At 44.8% G+C, this 19233-nt stretch overlaps 1 protein-coding gene across 1 annotated transcript; it reads left to right on the forward strand.

The window, feature by feature from the left end:
* Positions 1 to 2078: 2078 nt before the first annotated feature.
* On the forward strand, positions 2079 to 16192 carry GJA10 (gap junction protein alpha 10). The gene is made up of 3 exons (XM_049818353.1): positions 2079 to 2181; positions 5288 to 6774; positions 13306 to 16192. Exons 2-3 carry the CDS (start codon positions 5304 to 5306, stop codon positions 13353 to 13355), a joined length of 1521 nt encoding a protein of 506 aa, XP_049674310.1. The 5' UTR covers positions 2079 to 2181; positions 5288 to 5303; the 3' UTR covers positions 13356 to 16192.
* The last annotated feature ends 3041 nt before the right edge of the window (positions 16193 to 19233 follow it).

Here is a 19233-nt window from a genome sequence, read left to right on the forward strand (position 1 = left end):
AGGCATGAAGTTGTGCTGGTTCCTGCTGTGCTGCTGCTCACGGTTCCCCATCTCGGGTGTCACTGGCCAAGGATCTCCAGGATATTCCCTGCCCCAGCAAACGCCACCCGCCACCCTCCCCACACACATTGCCCGTTAGCATTCACACTGTAAGAGGATTTCACCTGTGGCAGATGCTTATAGCAAGGAAGTGTCCTCAGCCCCCCACAGATTCTTGCTCATCTCCAAATGCAACGGACTACACCGCGCTCTTGCTCTTCATCCTGATTCCTCCCACCACTCCCATGCCCCAACCTTGCTTCCCTTCCACGTACAATTAATTGTATGGTCCAGTAACGAGTTGCACGAGCAGTCCTTTCACACCGCCACCGATTCTGCTGCTAAAGCAGAAACATGGCAAATTGTCCCTAAGCAGCCTGCTGTCACCTGCCCTGTCCCCCGAGAAAACCAAAACCTTAACCCAGGTTCCTCTGAGGGCAGAGTGAGGTCGGCAGCCCGTGGCCCGGTGCTGTGACCTGCTGAGGGGGGGAAGAGGTGGGACAGAACCGTGCTGGGCTCAGAACAAGCTGCTTCTGCGGTGAGCGACGAAGCGCGGTCTCCGACGGGATGGATAAATCACGGCTGCTGCAGCTCTTGCCCAGTTCTCGGGTTTTCACAGCGAGCGGAGCTGAAGAGGGTGCTCCTGAGAAACACCCGGGAGCTGTGGAAGCCGCTGGAGCTGTCGGGTCAACGACAGCGCCTGGTGAGGCAGCACAGGGCACCCGAGTCGAAGCTCCAAGACAACTGAAGCAGCAAGGTAAAGCCTTAGGGACTTTGTGACTGAATTTGGAGGGAAGAGGCGCGAAAATAAAAAGCCAATGACAGGTACGTGGGCTTGAGAGAGAGCGTGAGAGCATATGGACGAGAAAGGCCCGTGGAGGTTCTGGGGGGGTTGGATGAATATTAACGTGTGTCTCAGGAGTACAAAGTGTAGCACTACTGCCCCAAAAGTGTTTGTAATGTGTGCATAAACCATACATCTGCTGCATTAGACCGAGGCTGCAGGAAAGATGCTGGGGCCACCACATCTGCTGCAGCGCAAGGCTCTGAAGGCATGTTTCACCAGGACTTTCAGGGAGACGAGTACAGCTTGTGCGAGAGAGAAGGGTGCACATAAATCTAAGATAATCCCGAAGAAGAGGTGGGGCTAGAGTCTTGAGAACTGGCCACTGGTTAGTGGGAACACCCGTAGGGTGAAGAGGCTGAAGTGGAAATCAGTCACGCACCTTATAAGATGGAAGAAAAGGGCCAGAGGTTCTGAAGCAAGAGAGAAAAGAAATGGATATTTGGGATTTCCATAAAATTTAGGCCTGGGCAGGACTAGGCAGCAGAAGCTCTTAGTATCAGAAACTGAGCTCTGGTGGCCCCGATTTCCCACAAAAAATCCCATTTTGGCAACTCACCTTCCCTTTTTTTAAACCTTGTCTCTCACAGATACCAGTTCTGAATGGGCTTGAGGGTGGCCCTTTAACCCAGCTGAAGAAAGATTACCATGCCAAAAGCCTGTGTTGCTAACCAAAGACTTGAGTCGCGGTTCCTGTGGCCTCCATTTTCAAAGACTCAGTCTAACACATCCTAAATTAACTCACCAGGCAACAGAGTATGAAATCGGACATGACCGATCGATCCTTGGGCATTGATTCAAAGCGAAACTAATGGAATGTTAAAGAAAATGAATGTAAAGAATCTATCATACTCTAAAGGCTGCCTATTTAGCCATTTTACAAAATAAAATTTCATTTCAGAGCTGGGTGGAGGCGTAATGTTTGAAGAACTGACTAAAACAAGGCATAGGGACATTGCAAACTATCGCCATACAGATTGAGCCTTGAGGGAATGGCTTTGTTAGATGCCACTGACTAAAATAATTGCATGATAATTTTGGCTAGAGGCACCAGCCTATCATCTGATGATTTTTAAACTGTGCATGGATAGCTTAGGCTGAGTGATCTTAACATCCAGCTATAAAGAACCGAGAAGTCCAGTCAGCGTACCACGTCTATGCTTTGGCTTTTGGGAAAAGAAAAAAAAAAAAAAGTCCTAGCACTGTCGCAGGAAGGTCTCTGAGCTATAGCAATCGGCAGTGCTGCGTGCTCCTTCTGCAATGCTCTAAGGTAGAGTAACCAAGGGCTTTCTCCTAAGGTAAGCGGCAGAAAAATAATCCTTCCTAGGGCAGTATGAAGCAATGCGAATTAAACCCAGGAGTATTTGCATCTTAACATTTAACTTTTTCTGACAGGAAATTTAAGATTTAACTCTGCTTTTTCAAATCACAGCTGATGAAAACCTGGCATAGATTTAATATTAGAAGTGATCTGAATAGTGGCAAATGATCAAATGAACTTTAAAATAAAGAAGTAACAAAAACAAGAAATAAAGAAACTTCTTTGAAGAGAAATGGTGGATTTCCACCTGGTTCTAACTGCTTACATGCATGAATTTTTATTGTTTGAAATAACCATTCAAAAGTATTTGGACAGACGCAAAGGTAGTCGGATTGTATAATGAGAAATGTCTCAGGTATGTACTATCTATACTAAAAATGGTGTATTTCTAGTATACTAGGTCAGTATACTAGAATGCTAGAATTTCTAGTCTACTAGTAGACTGGAAATAATGATATGATTGATATTTGAGATTACTCTCTTACAGTAAACTGAAATTACTCTGTTACACAGAATTCAGAGAAGACCTGGGAGGGGAAGGATGGAAAAATTGGAAGCACATTGCTATGACGAGGTTGTAAAGTAGTTTTGGCTGATTTCTTAGAAACTCTGGCTTTCGTGGCTCTCCACTAACTTCTTTACTTTATACACAACGTTCGCCATGTCAATATTTATGCTGTGGTTCTACCAGTGCAGATTTGAGGCAAAGTGTCTTGGTATAATAAGTTTACTTAGTGAATTAGACCACTCTTACAATTACTCTCCCCTCTTGGCTGTTATAAAGGAGCGGTGAGGACAGAGTTCTTTAAATACTGGTAGAAACAACTTAAGAAACAAACCCACATCTGTAGAGCCACAGTGATATGTTTATATTCTTCTTTTTGTCCTCTCTTACCCAGAATGGTTGCATTCACTTTCTGTTCCAAAACGAGCAACCATAATTCCTACTGCTAAGGGAATGCTAGCATTTAATATTTGGGATTAAAACATTTCTCCCTTCCCTTTTATTCCTGCATTTACATTGTAGCATCTCACTTGTTTGGGGGGGGGGTGTTGGGTTTTTTTGTGTGGAGTCTATCAATTTCGCTGAGGGATCAGCCATTCGCAAGGCAGCAAATATACCCAAAGCTCCTTTGCTTAACTCTTGCGGTGCCGTCATTCAGTCACCTTTCAGGGGAAGTGGCACAGAGCAATCAGCAAGTGTCACCCACTTGTACTTGCCCTCTTCAGTACTCTGCATTTGGGAGTTTGCTCTACATAAACCTCCACTTCTCGCTTTACTGAAGGTGAACTCTTCTGTATCAGCACTTCCAAGCTTCAGAAAACAGGTTCAACATTTGTAGCTTGAGATGTAACGTTTTCCAGTAAACATTTTGACATATGAACATTTGTACACCCACCCAACCTATGACATTGCAACAATTTGATATCTGCTCTGAATAAAATCCATACGAAGTCAGAAGAATGACCTGACACTGTTCTTTAAAGATGAGGAAACTGGACTACAAAAATTATTGCTGACTTTTTTTTGTTTTCGTGTATCTTATTTCAATGATATGCACGGGAGGGAAGGAGTGAGGAAAGAAGATATTCCAGGCACATCACAGCACCTAAGAAATTGCCTGACTGGCTACGTTTCCTCAACCAGTTCCCTGTGTCAAAAGGGAAGTTCATTGTATAGATTCAAATTTGCAGAAAAAAACCCTCCAAATGCAGAAATGTGATAATAGTTTGTAGGATGCCTGTGCAGACAATGACTGCACTATTGGTTACAATTGAAAATCTTTACTTGCAGTGTGGATAAATACAGCCTCCAAGCAGAATCGTGCTATGGGGGATCATGTCATAAACCACAACCAAGTTATATTGATAATGGTGATCTCACACAGCTGTGCTATCAATTAAAACTGTATAAGATTTAGGGTACCGCAACCAGGCACTCTTAAAAAAACTTAGAAATTGCACTTTACTAAAGGTTGTGGTTTCATGGAATTTGGGAAGTTTTGAAAGTACAGTAGCATAAAAAATTGCTTTCAATATTTTATTACCATGTTAGCAGAAAAAAGTTCCATACGGATGCAATACCGAACATGTGATGCATTCATAAATAAACAAATACCTTACATTTCAATTCCCCACATTACCTGAAGCTCCTGAATAGTTACCAGAGAAGTGGCTTGGAAATCAGGCACCTGGCAGCAGAAAGTAGATCAATTTGCTGGTGATTCAAAGAGATTCTGGGAAAGAGGTCGTTAAAAAGATCATCTCACTCCCACAGCTAAAAACATCCATATCACTGCACCATGTAATGCCCGGGTTCTTTCTCCCACATGTTGAAATTTATAATGGAGACGAAGTCCTGGTGATTCAATAAGAATTTAAGTGCATAAAATTAAAGATATTAATCCTAGAAACACTCTTAGTTTATGAACATTATCCTAGAACTGAGGCTACTTACACACGTACAGCTATGTGTAAATTAGCTATGTATTTGTAGTTGCAGGAATCCAGGTGAGAAACTTGTGGATTGTTACCCTGGTAGATGGGAAAATATTGGATGGATGGCACTAATATTGCTACTGCCATGGGGCAGAAAATGAAACATTTTTCTGTCACAGTTATGCGATACGTCTCAAAACTTTATCAAATGAACGAAAGCCACGAGCATTATATATTATGGCAAAACTATGGCAAAACCACAGACAGTGGAATGGAGTGGGTGTAGAATTAAACTACAGCGGGCAAAGGATTTGCAAAGTGAAAAAAAGTTGTCTTCTTTCCCAGTGGGTAGAAAGTAGTGTAAAACTGTAGGCAGTTAAGAAGTACGGTAGCTTACAGCTGAAATCAATCTCTCTTAAGCTTAAAATAATCTCACATTTGCATCTTTCACCGGTAATCGTAAAGTCTGCCTTCATTTAAAGACCCATTAAGTAGAAAATAATGATGAATTTCTAAGAGCTCTCCTCCTGCTATTAGAAGAATGTATATGAAAGATCATTATTTTTAAAGAAATACCGACAAAGGGCATTTCTAAAAAGTAATCCAGTATTGTACTAAGATAACGTAATTTGGGGGCATTTCAGGTATGAACCTCTGACCATGGGGGACTGGAACCTGTTGGGCAGCATCCTTGAAGAAGTGCACATCCACTCCACCATAGTTGGCAAAATCTGGCTCACGATCCTGTTCATATTCCGGATGCTGGTGCTGGGAGTGGCTGCCGAGGATGTCTGGGACGACGAGCAGTCCGAGTTCATCTGCAACACGGAGCAACCTGGCTGCAGCAATATCTGTTACGACAAAGCCTTCCCCATCTCTTTGATCAGATACTGGGTACTGCAGATCATATTTGTCTCTTCTCCGTCGCTAGTTTACATGGGCCACGCGCTCTACAGATTAAGGGCTCTCGAGAAAGAGCGTCAGAAGAGGAGAGCCCGCCTGCGGGCTCAGCTGGAGGATCTGGAGCCCATGCCCGAGGAACACAGGAGAGTGGAGAGGGAACTGCGTAAGCTGGAGGAACAGAAGAAAGTGCATAAGGCGCCCCTGAGAGGGTCCCTGCTGCGCACCTACGTCCTACATATCCTGACCCGGTCGGTGGTCGAAGTGGGCTTTATGATAGGTCAGTATCTTTTATACGGGTTTCACATGTCCCCCCTGTACAAATGCACTCGGCCCCCTTGCCCTAACACGGTGGATTGTTTTGTGTCCCGACCCACAGAGAAGACCGTCTTTATGGTTTTCATGAACAGCATCGCCGCGGTCTCCCTCTTCCTCAACATCCTAGAAATCGCCCACCTGGGCCTCAAGAAGATCCAGAAGAGCCTCTACGGGCGGCCGCGGCGGCCGCCGGGTCCGGCCGAGGAGGACACCAGCCTCTACAACTCCAAGAAGAGCTCCGTGGTGCCGCCGGCCTGCCCGGCCGCCGACGCCGCCCCGCCGCCGCCGCCGCCGCCGCCGCCGCCCCACGGCCCCGCTCCTCCCGCCGCCGCCGCTCCGGCTCCGGCTCCGGCTCCGGCTGCGGCGGGGCCGCCGGGCCGTCAGCACCGCGGAGAGCTCCGCGGCGCCCCGCCGCCCCGCCGCCGGCACAGCGCGGCGCAGCACCACGGACAGCACCCGCCGCCGCCGCCGCCGCCGCCCTCGTCCAGCAGCGAGGAGGCGCCGCGGGCGGCGGGGGCGGCGGCGGCGGGCGGCCCCCCCGGGGCGGCGGCGGCGACGGCGGCCGTGGGCCCCCGCCGGGCGCCCCGCAAGCACAGCCGGGTGAGCCTCCGCCGCGACCTTGACGAGGAGCGCGGCGACTCCCCGGACAGCGGCCACTGCCCGGGCACCCGCAAGTCCAGCTTCCTCTCCCGCGTCCTCACCGGCAGCCGGGCGGGCAGCGACAGCGAGAGCCCCGCCTCCCGCGGCGGCCCCGGCCCCGGCTCCGGCTCCGGCCCCGGCTCCGGCCTCGGCTCCGGCTCCGGCCCCGGCTCCGGCTCGGGCTCCGGCTCGGAGGGGAAGCGCCGCGAGGAGGACAGCCCGCCCGGCAGCCCGCCGCCGGCCGCCGCCATGGGACGCCGCGTGTCGATGGCAAGTAGGGTCCCGGGGCGGCCCGCGGGAGGGGGGGCGGCGGGGTTGGGGGGGCCCGGCGGGCCGCTGCCTTGTCCCGGCCCCGGGGAGGAGGGAGCCGGCCGGCTGCGGGGAGCAGGGAGGCTCGGGCAGGTGCTGCCGGCACAGCCCTAACGCCTGGCATCCTCCCGCACGAAGGCGAGCTCCCGCACGCCCGGTCTCCTTCTGCGGTGAAAGCAGAAACATCCCTGGGAAGCTGCGGAGCGCCGAGGGTCGCTACGTCACCCAACCTCGGCTTCCTTATACCCGTTACACCATCCCAACTGCCTTGCCGAGGACTGTCCCCGGGGAAGCTTGTCCCGCTCCAGCCTGCTCGAGACTGTAAGAAGGAGAAGGCTTGAGTGCGTCGAGTTCAACGGCTCAACTTCTCTCGGCTGCGGGGGGTTTCTCCCGGGGGCGACCACCGAGTCGAGTAATTGCTCAATGAATCAGTCAAAAGATCTACATGTAAAACACCAAATAATTGCAACGCCAGAGCCCACGCTGACGGAATTGCGTTTTCAGCAGCTGTTCCTATTCCTTGGTCACACGCTCTAAGCTCAGTGTTGGTACGATACGGTGCTTGCATTCAAGAACCAACAAGGGGTTTTTTTTAAAGTAGTTATATTCTGATTGCCCCAGATGACAGGATTTGTCCGCTGAGGGCGAAAAAGCTCCTTTACAAACGCTTGCAGGAGCAAGCCCTTAAATGCCTTTTTATAGGGCATGTAATAAACAGAAGATTCCTTCACACAGTACTCAGTGACAGATTCTGTCCAATTTTTTCTCACTCTGCCTAAAAAGAAATACTTTTTCTAAATATAAAACAAACAAAAGCAAGCAAACAAACAACTTCAACTCTTTTGTGGTAGGTAAGAAGCACAAGCCACTCTTACACGTTGCTCATCAAAAACCTGTTTGTGGGTTCCAGTTCTCCTGGAGTTGTAGTTTCTACAATAAATAATCAGCATAAGCCATGTTAAGTTGTCGCTTAGACGCAATTTAACCACTTTCACTTTGATGTTTCTAGTAGAGGGAGAGGGCCTAGAGCCCAATCTGTCAGTCTGCTGGTTTTTGATACGCAGATGGGAAGGCTCTTTAAAAAGGTAAAGTGCAAAAAGTTATTCAAGCAAGACAGAATTTCAGTAGCCCCTGTCGAGAACTCACAGAAGTTGCCTGCCAGCTTTTACTGTTTAATGACAATGATGCTGTCTTCCAGGGGAGATCTTACAGAGAAATATAGTCAGTTTGCAAAGCGATGCCATTACTCTTGAAAGCAACACTCTTCCAGCATGCTGCCTTTGGGGATCATTATGCAAGGGACTGGTACTGGCATTTTAAAATGTGACTCCTGTAGGTATGCTACCTGTTGCTTCCTACTTACCACATATGATATTTTAAAGTAAAGGTGCTTCTATATACAGTTGAGCCAAGATTTTGGCAAATGCACTTTACTGCTAGCACTGCTACAGCATTTTATGAATGCGAATTTCAACACACGAATATGCTGGTGCATCACAAAAGTGTTGAATCTGGCCATTAAAGCTTGTGTAAGCTTCTGGTCTGAATTTCCCAATTGCTATATTCACTATTTAATTTTGGTTGTCAAGGGCACTCAGCACTGGTTTGATTTGTTTTAATTTGACTTCCAGGAGACAATCATCACGTATTAATGTTTAGATAAAAGAAAAATACGTATGATTAGATTTACCTGTGTGAAAGGAGCATGCAAAAATCAGTGAGTCTAAAAAAAAGTACTTAAAAGGAAAAATATTTACAAAATTCCAACTGAAGCACATGAAAAAATATTACCTAATGCCATGCCTGGTTACTAGTGACTTGCAACAGTAATGCAGAGAAAGGAAAGACACTTCTTAACATAACAATGAATCCACATGTACAAACATTTTCTAAACAGCCAAAATACAGCCTATACTAACCTGGATTTTACTAATCTAAGCCGGAGAGCCAAATGGAGCAAAACCATAGTGGAACCCACACTGTTCTTCAATTTTCTTTGATAAGTTTTCCAAACTATCATGTTTAGTTCCATACTGGCTTGAACTTTTTCTTTTTCCCTTCATCCATACCATTCTTCAAGACTTTGTCTGTAGCATTCTTTGCATTAGCTCAATGAGAGAGGAGTATCAACTTAACATTACAAATACCACTTTCTGTACCTTAACAACCATTCTAGCACCCTCCAGTCAAACACACACCCGTGCTCTGTGCTAAGATAGCAGGACAACCGCAACTGCCCACAACCGGCATAGCTCCCTTAGCTGAAAGAAAATCTCAAAGCTACACAGAATCAATCCATCTGACACTGCAGGACTCTGCATACAAGTCAACTGCGTCCTGTGAGTCATGGCATTGAAAGGAACGAACAGATCTAATAGTACAGTTATGGATGCTTGACCTTTAGCCGGTGATGAGATTTTTTATTTTTTTTGGAGCAATATTATCAATGCCATTTCCACACCAAACTTGAGTCTCTAAGAGATAAATAACTATTATTAGGGACAACTAAATGTTGTAAAAGTTACCTCTCATAATGTATGGCACCCTCTTGATCAAACCAGGAAGACTAGGGGGTGGATAGTAGTTGGCCAGGTCATGATCAAGTGATTTTTTTCCAAGAAAGTACAAAACTGCATCCCTCAAACAGAACAGGAAATTCATCTTAGGACTTCCTCTTTGGAGGAAAGGGTACTTTGGACCTTTAAGAGAGAATGCATTCAATCCTTCTTTGAAAAGCCTTATGAAATAGCTCAGTAGGATATTGAATATAAAATGCATGTTTGGCATGAGGATTCCGCAACATTTCAGACTTCAGTTCAAACTAGACAAGCTATATATATAAAAGAAGAAATGCCCTTCCCGTAGGATTTGTACAGACCAACCATGTTTGGCCACAATGCAAACTAACAAGGCTATTTAAAACTTCCTCATCTGGAATTGGTGGAGGTGAAGAGCCATTTCTTCATTTCATGTCCAACTGTGGCATAAAACCTTGAAAAAAATATTTACGCTCCAACTGTTTAGTTTTACACCCAAACCACTCACTCTTCATACTCTATTCAGTTTCTTGGTCATTGCATTGTCCAAAGGTGTCCATTATTCAGACTGGGAAGCAAAAATGAGAGAGGCGGAAATCTTGAAAAACTTATTAGGCTAAAGGCTTCTCAAGACACTCTGATCCATTGGGGAAAACTATCTTTTCCTTGAGCGGCTGCTGGTCAAAATTTAGATCTATTAGGTTCTAAGGACAGACCATCAAAACTGGACCTTCCTTGCATCAGGGAAAGTACATGGGAAAGCATAGGAGGAGAGAGTCACTGCATGCCATGAGGGTAATTTGCAACTGATTTCAGTCCACCTAAACACAACGACAAGAGCATCACCAGCTATATGTGTGAGCTAATCTCAACTCGATGGAGACCTGGGGTAAATAACGTTACAAAACTCTACATTGACAAGGGAATTCAGGATCTGTGTGCGGCTGAAACCAGGCTATCTGCAAACCTCCAAAACCTTGGTACTGAGGAACGCAGTCAGCATGCTTTGAAGTGATATCAAACAATTTGTTCACTGATAACTGTCTCCAAGCTAATAATTTCCAAGGCTCACGAAGAGGATACATCTTAGAGAATACATGGTACCTTATCTTCTAAGAAATATCGCGTGTACACAGACAGTTCTGCCCTAAGTTTTGCATCTCTTGCCACATTTTAACTTTTATTTAAAAGGGGAGATACAGCTATGGAGCAAAGGAACACCTTCTGCACGGTCCTAGGCTGCCGGCCTCTCCCGCAAGCAGGCCTTAAATGGCTGCTTTGCACACCCAACTCGGTGAAAAGAGCCACACTGAATTTAGTATAACTACAATCACAATGACAACTGGGGGTTCGATTCACAAAGCTGTGTAGGAATTATGCTGCTGTCAGTAAGATTCTGCACGTGAATGAAATTATGAGGAAAAAACCAACAAAACAACATAATTTGCACCAGTCAGGCCCTTGGCTGGTGCATGATACATTTTTAAGTCTGATAAAATTAGTAGGTTGATGCGGTTAAAGGTCAGTATATAACTAGTACACATACAATCTGTGCTCTCTTGAAAATAGGTGGGGCCAGGAATTACAGCCTACAACAGGCATCTGGCGCTTGGAGCGTTGCACTGAGGGGTAGTGTCCCATGGCCTCATGCGTGCAAGGCTCTGTGAAGCCATTGGGACCATTGAATAACTCTCTTTTTCTCTCTGGGGGGATAAAATAAGAGGAGACCTGAGCACTCCAGCTGAACAGCTAGAGAGGGAGAGAGCTTTACTTCCAAAGTCAGCCTTTGCCAGAATCAAGCAGTCTTCCTCCTTGGCCATTTTCTACAAACCAAAGGAACGATTGCAGAACATCGGAAAGCTCAGCTGAGCATGGCCACAGCCTGGCGTTGCATTTTTCAGAGCGTCACAGTGTCATCACATCATTTCTACAAAAGCTGGAGGCTGTGCGATATTTTATTGCTAGCTGGGTTTGAAGTCTTTTGCTAGCTGTGTCTCTCCCCGCCTTTCTAAACCAGAGGCCTCCAGTTCATGCTACCTGAGCGTGTCCAGCATCAGTTCTTTTTGGCCTATATGTAGTAGTTTTCTAAAGAATCCTAAGATGTGCTCTAAAACCTATGAGTTTTAATTTGATTAGCTGGAATTGGGAGTATTTATACTAGGTTGGCAACTCTTCTCACAAAGGCACCATCCTTCAGATGACTTGGAAGTAAGTCATCACATTTGCACCCCAAGCCTAAATCTGCATCAAGAGAACCACTGTGCTACTCCTCTTGCTTGAGTAACCGAAGATATACCAAGAAGATGGGAAGACTTGACATTATCTAATGGTTGTCTTTCTTCATTGAGCCAAGATAAGTTCCTGGAATCACAAAACAAAATTGGAAGTCATTAGAAGATTTATAATATTCTTAGCAATATTTTAGCTGAACCGCTCTCCTGGGAAACCAAAATTATTAGCTCAAGCTTTTCAGAAAGAATTAGGCATTTTAGGCACTCAACTTCAGATTTTTGTTTTTCAAGAAGTGCTGAGTTTTCCTCACTGTCACATCTATTCCTTCTTCTTTAGCCCACCCTCTCCTCCAGAGAGCTCTGTGCTGTCAGTGTCATTTCTTTAAGTCTATATTTTCGGCTACAAAGTAATCAATGTATCTTTAAAAGCAAGGCCCCCTCCTCACGGTGAATGAGGGAGATAAAGCTGATAATGAAGCAGCTGGTAAAGCTGATACTCTCAGCTCACAGAATTGGATCGAGATAGGGCTGCTGATTTTATTCATTTGCAGAAAAGAAAGTCTCTGGGGCTGAAATCCTGGCTCTGCCAAAGTTGGGGAAATTTTACGATTCACTGGGTCCAGCTTCCCTCACTGCATTGCCTTTTTATTCCTCTGTGCTGTTCAATTCTTTTTCTACTTCTCAATTCTCCATTCATCTTTGAGCCTTTTACCCAGTGGGAAAATACTCCATAGTAAGCAGGATATGAAAGAAAGAGCCGCTATTCAGCCTGAATGTTTGCAGTCTTCTCCAGAACAAGGCATGTTTACTTACCCTTTCAACAACACTTGAGGAATAAATATCCACTCATTTAACAAGCTGCTCACCCGCTCTCGCTTCTCGGGCTGGGAACAGTTTGATAAGAGTGAACGTACATTGAAACAACAAACCTGATGACCGCCGAGGAGTTATTTAGACAGCTGAGCTCCACCAGGAAAATCCAGAGGGGGGGTAAGGGACTGGTAAAACCCAGTGTTCCTCTAGGATGTTTAAGAATCCTAAAAGGTATTCACATTTACACCTGCTGGTAACTACTGCTGGTTTTGTACAGTTTTTCTATGCAAACACCTCTTCTTTTTTGAACACCCCCCCCCCCCCCCCCCCCCATATTAAATGCCACAGTAGTTGTATTTTATTTTGCCCTGGAGCACTCAGGAGAACCTCGTGGTGATGACAGCCAGTGTACCAATTATCCTGCAAAAGCTATTTGGTCACCCAGAGGTAACCATTCACCAGTTGCACAAACACAAATAAACTTTGGGGGGTCAGCAGCAGTTGACAACTAATGAACCCCTCTGAGGATTTCTGCAGCAACAAATGTATAAGCTAGATTTTAGAAAGTGGAACTCGCTTAATTGAGTTCATCTTGGTATGGTTTTAAAGCAATCAAAAATATACAAAACCCCTTGACATGTAAAGCAAAGGACTCTAGGATGGGTCCACTGCTTTCAAGCAAGTTACTTCAGGGATTAATGTGTTTATTTTGGTTTAAAAGCACGGTGTCGCCCCTCTCCCCGCCCTCCCCTTAGCATTGAACAAAGCCCTGCAAGGTAAGTATGTTGTCAGCTAAACACCCGATTTCCCACTTTCCCAAATATATGTGTGTTGGGGTTAATTACTATGATAACATTTCTTTTTCTCCTTTAAGCCAATTCAGCTTCATGCTTTCTTTCTCTTGTTATCTTTCAGAGCATGCTCCTAGAACTATCATCTATCATGAAAAAGTAATGACATTCTGAGGAGAAGAAATAAACTAAGGGGTTGAGCACAAACTGCCTTCAGCAAAGAGATAAAAAGCAGATTATCTATTGCTACGTTCCCCTCTCCCGCCACTATAATGCTAAATTCATAGTACAGTGTAAGAAAGCAAATATTTTATTCCTCCATTTTATGCCAATCCCAACCGTACCGTACTCTGACTGTTGGTGTTAAGGGGTAGCTCGCTCCATGACTCAAGATTTTTCTCACGTAGACTGAGCCGGATCTGGTCAGTGTGTGCTGCCACTGCAGAAATAGCCTTGTGTCTTTGGGAGAACATTTTGGGATGTACAACTTGTTGTGCATGCTAGCAGTGTTCATATCAGAAACCAGCCTGATCCATTGACCTTTGAGGTAGCGGAAGACCCAAGGCACCTACAAGAAAGGGTTAGTTTGATTTGAAAGTAACCTGGAAGGCTACGTGGCCTCTATCTCCCCAGGCTTCGGCAGCCAATGAATAAAAGATGGAAGAAACACTCAAGGAATCTGAAGGGACAGAGAATTTGAGAGAGGGAAAAAAAACCAGCTGAGGAATACGCTGCTGCTCATCTGGCTGTGCTAATGCAGTCCTCAAGCTCTGATAGAGACTTTCCATGCTAATGTAGCCTCCTCATAGCTAATACTTTTGGCTTCAAAATCGAAACAAAGTCAAATCAGGCAATTTATTTTAAGTGCAAAACATCTGTGCTTTTCTTCAGTTTGCTGTTCAAGAAGATCTGCAAGGTATCACCTCAGGGTCATGAAAATCTTACTCCCTTCACTGTCTCATTAGTTCATATAGAGGAACTGAAAGACACGTAAAGCCCAAAAGATCTCATTTTCAGTTTGCTAGGACAGACTGGCTCTGGAAGGTTCGATTTCTGGGTTGTATGCAGCCCAAGAAAGCAGTCCTTCCACTTGTGTATCTGGAAAATAAAGCACCTTTCTCTGACTGTCCCTGACCCCGTTTCTGGCCACATGCTTTTGGCTGCTTTTATTTGTCAAGCTTATCGTAGCTCGCATTTGCTATCACCTCAACGGCAGGCAATGCTTGGAACAAGCTTGTTTGCTATGCCAGTTTGCCTAAGCATAAAAACCCTCTGTGACTTGACAACTCTAAGGCAAAGGTAGCAGAAAGCAGGTCAGCAGGAAAAAAGAGTCAAGCATAAAGATTGCTTGAGATTACAGTGGTGTTGTTCTAGTGCACATGATTTACATTCATATTTTGCCTCACTACAAACTCATTGACAGCTTGTCTGTGCATTTGTTTAGCATTTTAGGGCAAGAAAAGGAAATACTTAAGATGGTGGCCATTAAGTGCCAGCAACAACTGATCAGGGATGGAGAAACAGCTTTGCTAAAGAAGTACATTCTCTACTGCCAGGCTATGTGTACATGTGGTGGATGCTACATCTTCTGACAGATTTGAGGGGGTGGGAAGCTTTCTTCATGGAAGATTCAGAAAAATGGGGAACTCTGGAAAGTAACGTTTGCTCTTCTTCCATGAGAATTTTAAGACTGAAAAATCGCAGGCAACTTTCACTGCTGCAGATGGAGGAGGATGCAGTTTGCCTCCCTGAGGATGGTGGCCCAGGGCACGCAATATACGGTTTCCCGTCTGGTGATAAAAAAGCCTGGGGACCTCCCTCTAGCAGCTTGCCCTCCTCTCCGCTCCCCGCAGCAACAGCCCAGCAAGTGTGCGGACCAGGGCAGGACAGCTGGTCACGCCAGGGACCCTTCCCAGGTCTCCTCCTGCCAAGCTGTTGAGCAGGCTCCAGGCTGCCTCCAACCCAAGGAGAGAGGTGGGTGGCATGTGGTTGGGAGTTCCAGCGAGCAAACAGCCCCTGCTAGACTCCGCGCCCTGCTTGTGGTAATAGCACCTAAGGCTGTTATAATTTCTTCTTTCCTTTCTGGATCTTCTGCTAACGGTCCATGGCCCAAGTCCCCCCCTCAGAGAGGAACACTACTGTATTTGGGTTACACACAGAGATTTTCAGCTGTATTTTGTTCCTACAGAAACCTCTCAGTTTCTCTCAGGTTTTCTGTAGAGGGGAAACAAACTCCAACCTCTCCCCTTGCCTCCCAACGCGTACACTGTCACGTTAGAAGACCAAAACAAAGACTTGGCAGAATTGCCTTAAGTCAAGCACTAGGGGAATGGGTATAGCTACAGCTTATTTGATCTTCCAAAACAACTTTTTTCATCTTTGCAATGAAATACCCTTGGCTGTTCCTGCAGCAGATCAAAGATAACTGGATCCCCGGATCAGAGAAGACTAGTGAATTAGCCAGGGGACCACCCGACTGGAGTTCTCTTCATCAGTCCAGAGGTTCACCGGGCAGTATCAACCACATCCAACCTGCCCTCCCGAATCTCACCTACAGCCCATGTGTTAACCGAGCACTGCAACATCAATTTTAGAGTCAAGCTGAGTCGATTTACAATACATAATGATATGTCTTTATTTCATCAACAGAAATGGTGTCTAGACAAAATTCAGTTAACACTAGCAATTCAAATGAATGAAAAGGGTCGGGTGTTTTTTTTTCATTTTTGTTTTTTGCACAATACTGTATTTACAATGAGTAAATGACATTTTAAATTCATTAGTTCATAGCAATGCTTTCTTCCAAAAAGGTAAAAATTCTTAGTAACAGAGAGTAAGCATCAACAGCCACCTCATTTATTTATACAATAAAAATCACAAGAAACCACAGTCACCTAGAAAAAAAATAAAGACAAGCTTAAGAACTAGTACAATAAAATGATGCATTGAATTGTTACATTAATCGCATAGAATTTGTGTAAAAAGTATGTAGAAAAAACACCTGATGTAACCTGTTACAGTCATTGACCAGTTATGAGAGGTACAGAGGGTTATACAGGTAGATATGTGTGAAAACTGTCCATACTGTTTGACCTGGGGAGGAAGAGAAGAGGGGTTGCACCCCCTTGCATACACTGATAAAACCCTGTTTTGAATATGGCCTCTGAAGTTTGTAAGGCATATATAAGAGGTGCACTTGTAACCAACTGGTTCTGGAACAAACTCTTAGGGCATCCCCACCCTTGAAATCAAAGGTGATGCTTGGAACTACGAGTAAACAACCACGCATCGAATATCACCAAAGTGTTTAGTATCGTTCCTGCCGGTCTGAGGGATCCAGATAGCTTCAGGCAGAGCAAGCGTAGTAATGAGAACAGGACCGAAACCGCGCACGATGCCCTCGGGTACATCACAAACGCAGGGCAACGCCGGCCTGGGCGGGGGCTCCGCCGGTTGCAGGGACGAGCCCAGCCGGCGACCGCAGCCCCCGCTCGGCTCCCTCCGAAACAGAAGGGTCGTTGGGGTGCGTAGCCTGGGACCATCTCTGCCTCTGAGCAATCAATGAAATCAAACACTGCCAGTTGCCATTTCTATTCTGGGACGCTAGTTTCTTTCTGCGTGCCCTTAATTAGCCAAAAGGGACAACAGTGGCACTGCATGAACCAGGCGGTGACTTTCACCTACGGGAAGGGCTCTGCCCACAGTCGCTAAAATTCATACAAGAACAGGAGTCATCTAACTGGCTCTTTAGCAGCCATTTGCTTGGGGTAACGACCTTTTAAAAAGGTACTTTTAGCATCCCTTCCTGCCGAAAAGTGATTTTACTTGCAAAAATGGCAACGTTATCTGTGTAATACCTTAAAATGCTTATCGATATTTGACTTCGATATAAATAATACCTATCTTGGTGGAGTGTAGGAAAATACTGTACACTTAGTCTTTGCAAGTAATGCCATTAAAATTTTGAGAGTAAAGGGAATAATTACTCTACAGACCACCAACAATAGACCTTTTAAATATAGACACAGTATTTGAACATATGCATATACACATATATTGTATTCTACAGCATCAGATCTGATGCCTGAGTCATGAAATACTCCAGCGAGTATTATAAATATACATATATGTATTATGAACAGGAAAATACACAAACACACACTCTGACTAGAATTATAGATGTATGTATACATACATACATGTATTATATATATGGATGTAAAATTAACTTGGACTGTGTTGGCAGAGACAAACCTGAACCGAAGTCAAAATCTGTTGAGAAAAATTCTAGCAGGAAAGAGAGCATAAGTTCTTTATGTTAATAGTTTTAGTTTCACCTCACTTCTGATAAAAATAAACCACTCCATACTTAGCAGATCCCCTCCTTATGGAAGGCCATCAGCTCTGCTGCTCACATGGAGCTAAACCTTCTCTAGGCAGCCCTAAAATAGAGACTTTTAAAATGCTGCAGCCATGGGCTACAGCATTCAACCGGAGGCACCTCCAAACGCGTTTCAGATCAGAAAAAAAAGGTGAAAGCAGCACTCCCCATTGCAACGGTAGAGGACACAAAGTGGAGCAAAATGTGAGCTTGTGGAAACCTGGCAAACGTTCACTTTGTCTCACCGCAAAATTCACTACAGGTCTTCTATTCTGCAGACCCACCCCCCTCTCTCTCTCTTCACCACCACAGCAGTGGATTACAAGACACCAGTGAGGACGTGGTGTTGATTCTGGAATTGCAACGCTTCACCGTGCTTTCTCCTAGTGGATCAGATTTCATTTTATTACAGGATTATAGTGATTCCAGCATGCAGATTTGTTTTATTTATTAGGCAATCATAAAGTTACATATTACAAAATCTAACTATATACCTAGGCATTTTACCGTCTATTTAAGCGCCGTTTAGAATACAGACTTGACGAAGTGTTGGACTCCAGATTAACGACCACACTATCAGCATTAATCATTCCTCTGGCAGCAGTTAATCCATTTAGCAAAGTTACGTATCTAGTTCCCACTCTCCTTTTTAAAGAGAAGTAGCAGTTAGCATACTAATCACTGTGGCTTGCCTTCGCAGCACATTTTACTTCCTTGGGAAAAAAAATAATACAAGGATTAGATCCAAAAATATAGTGCATCTTAAAAGCAGCATATACCCTTAGAAAGACATTTAATAAATTACTTGTACAATATATAAAATAATAGTTTTATACTGCAGCATCAAACTCTGACGCCTGAGTCATCATGTTAGGAAATCTGTGATATAAATACTGGGATCTCCTGATAACACCTTTTTGCTTTTGTTTTCTGTTTTGTTTTCTCTCTCTTTTTTTTTTTTCCTTTTTTTTTTCCACTACCTTTTTGTTCCAGAATCAGCTTGCAAGGAGCTTTAATTGTGTTCAAGGCACCCCCAGAGAACGCAGAGAAACAAACACATTATATAGTGTAGTACTCACCTGACAAAGCATAACAAGCCTAAATGAAATGAGGTTTCCTGGCGATACAAGTATAGCAATGGCAAAGGAAAAGGAGGACTAGATACAGACCGGACAAAGCTTCAAGGACGCGCACGCCCACGAGAGCGGTGCAGTGCCCAGCGGGGAGATGGGGGTCTCACCACGCCATTCCCAAGCAACGTCCGACAGGACCGACGCTGCACATACTCTCTTTGACAAAAGCAAAGAGATTCTTACTTAAGATCATGGTGACTATTGGCCAAACTCTTAAAATTCATAAATACTGCAGTCAGTTGGTTTTGGTTTGTTTTTTTCTTTCCAGTGGTATTCTTGTAGTCAGTTGTTTTGACCTCATGACAAGAACGGTTGGGTACGTATGTCAGCTGGTGTCCAGGTCTGAAACTAATTCTCCCGATGTCTTCCTTTAACGTTAGCCCAGTAACTGCTTTGAGAGCCGCATGGTTCAGAATAGCAAAAAAACCTTAAAACAAAATAGAAACAAAAAACCACCACCACCAAAAAAACCCCACTGAAAAACCATGATACATGTAAATATAGGAAGCAATGACACAAAATCAGCCACTTCTAATGG

The sequence above is a fragment of the Accipiter gentilis genome, chromosome 15 (genome assembly GCF_929443795.1).
Source record: "Accipiter gentilis chromosome 15, bAccGen1.1, whole genome shotgun sequence".
In the NCBI taxonomy this organism is placed as follows: Eukaryota; Metazoa; Chordata; class Aves; order Accipitriformes; family Accipitridae; genus Astur; species Astur gentilis.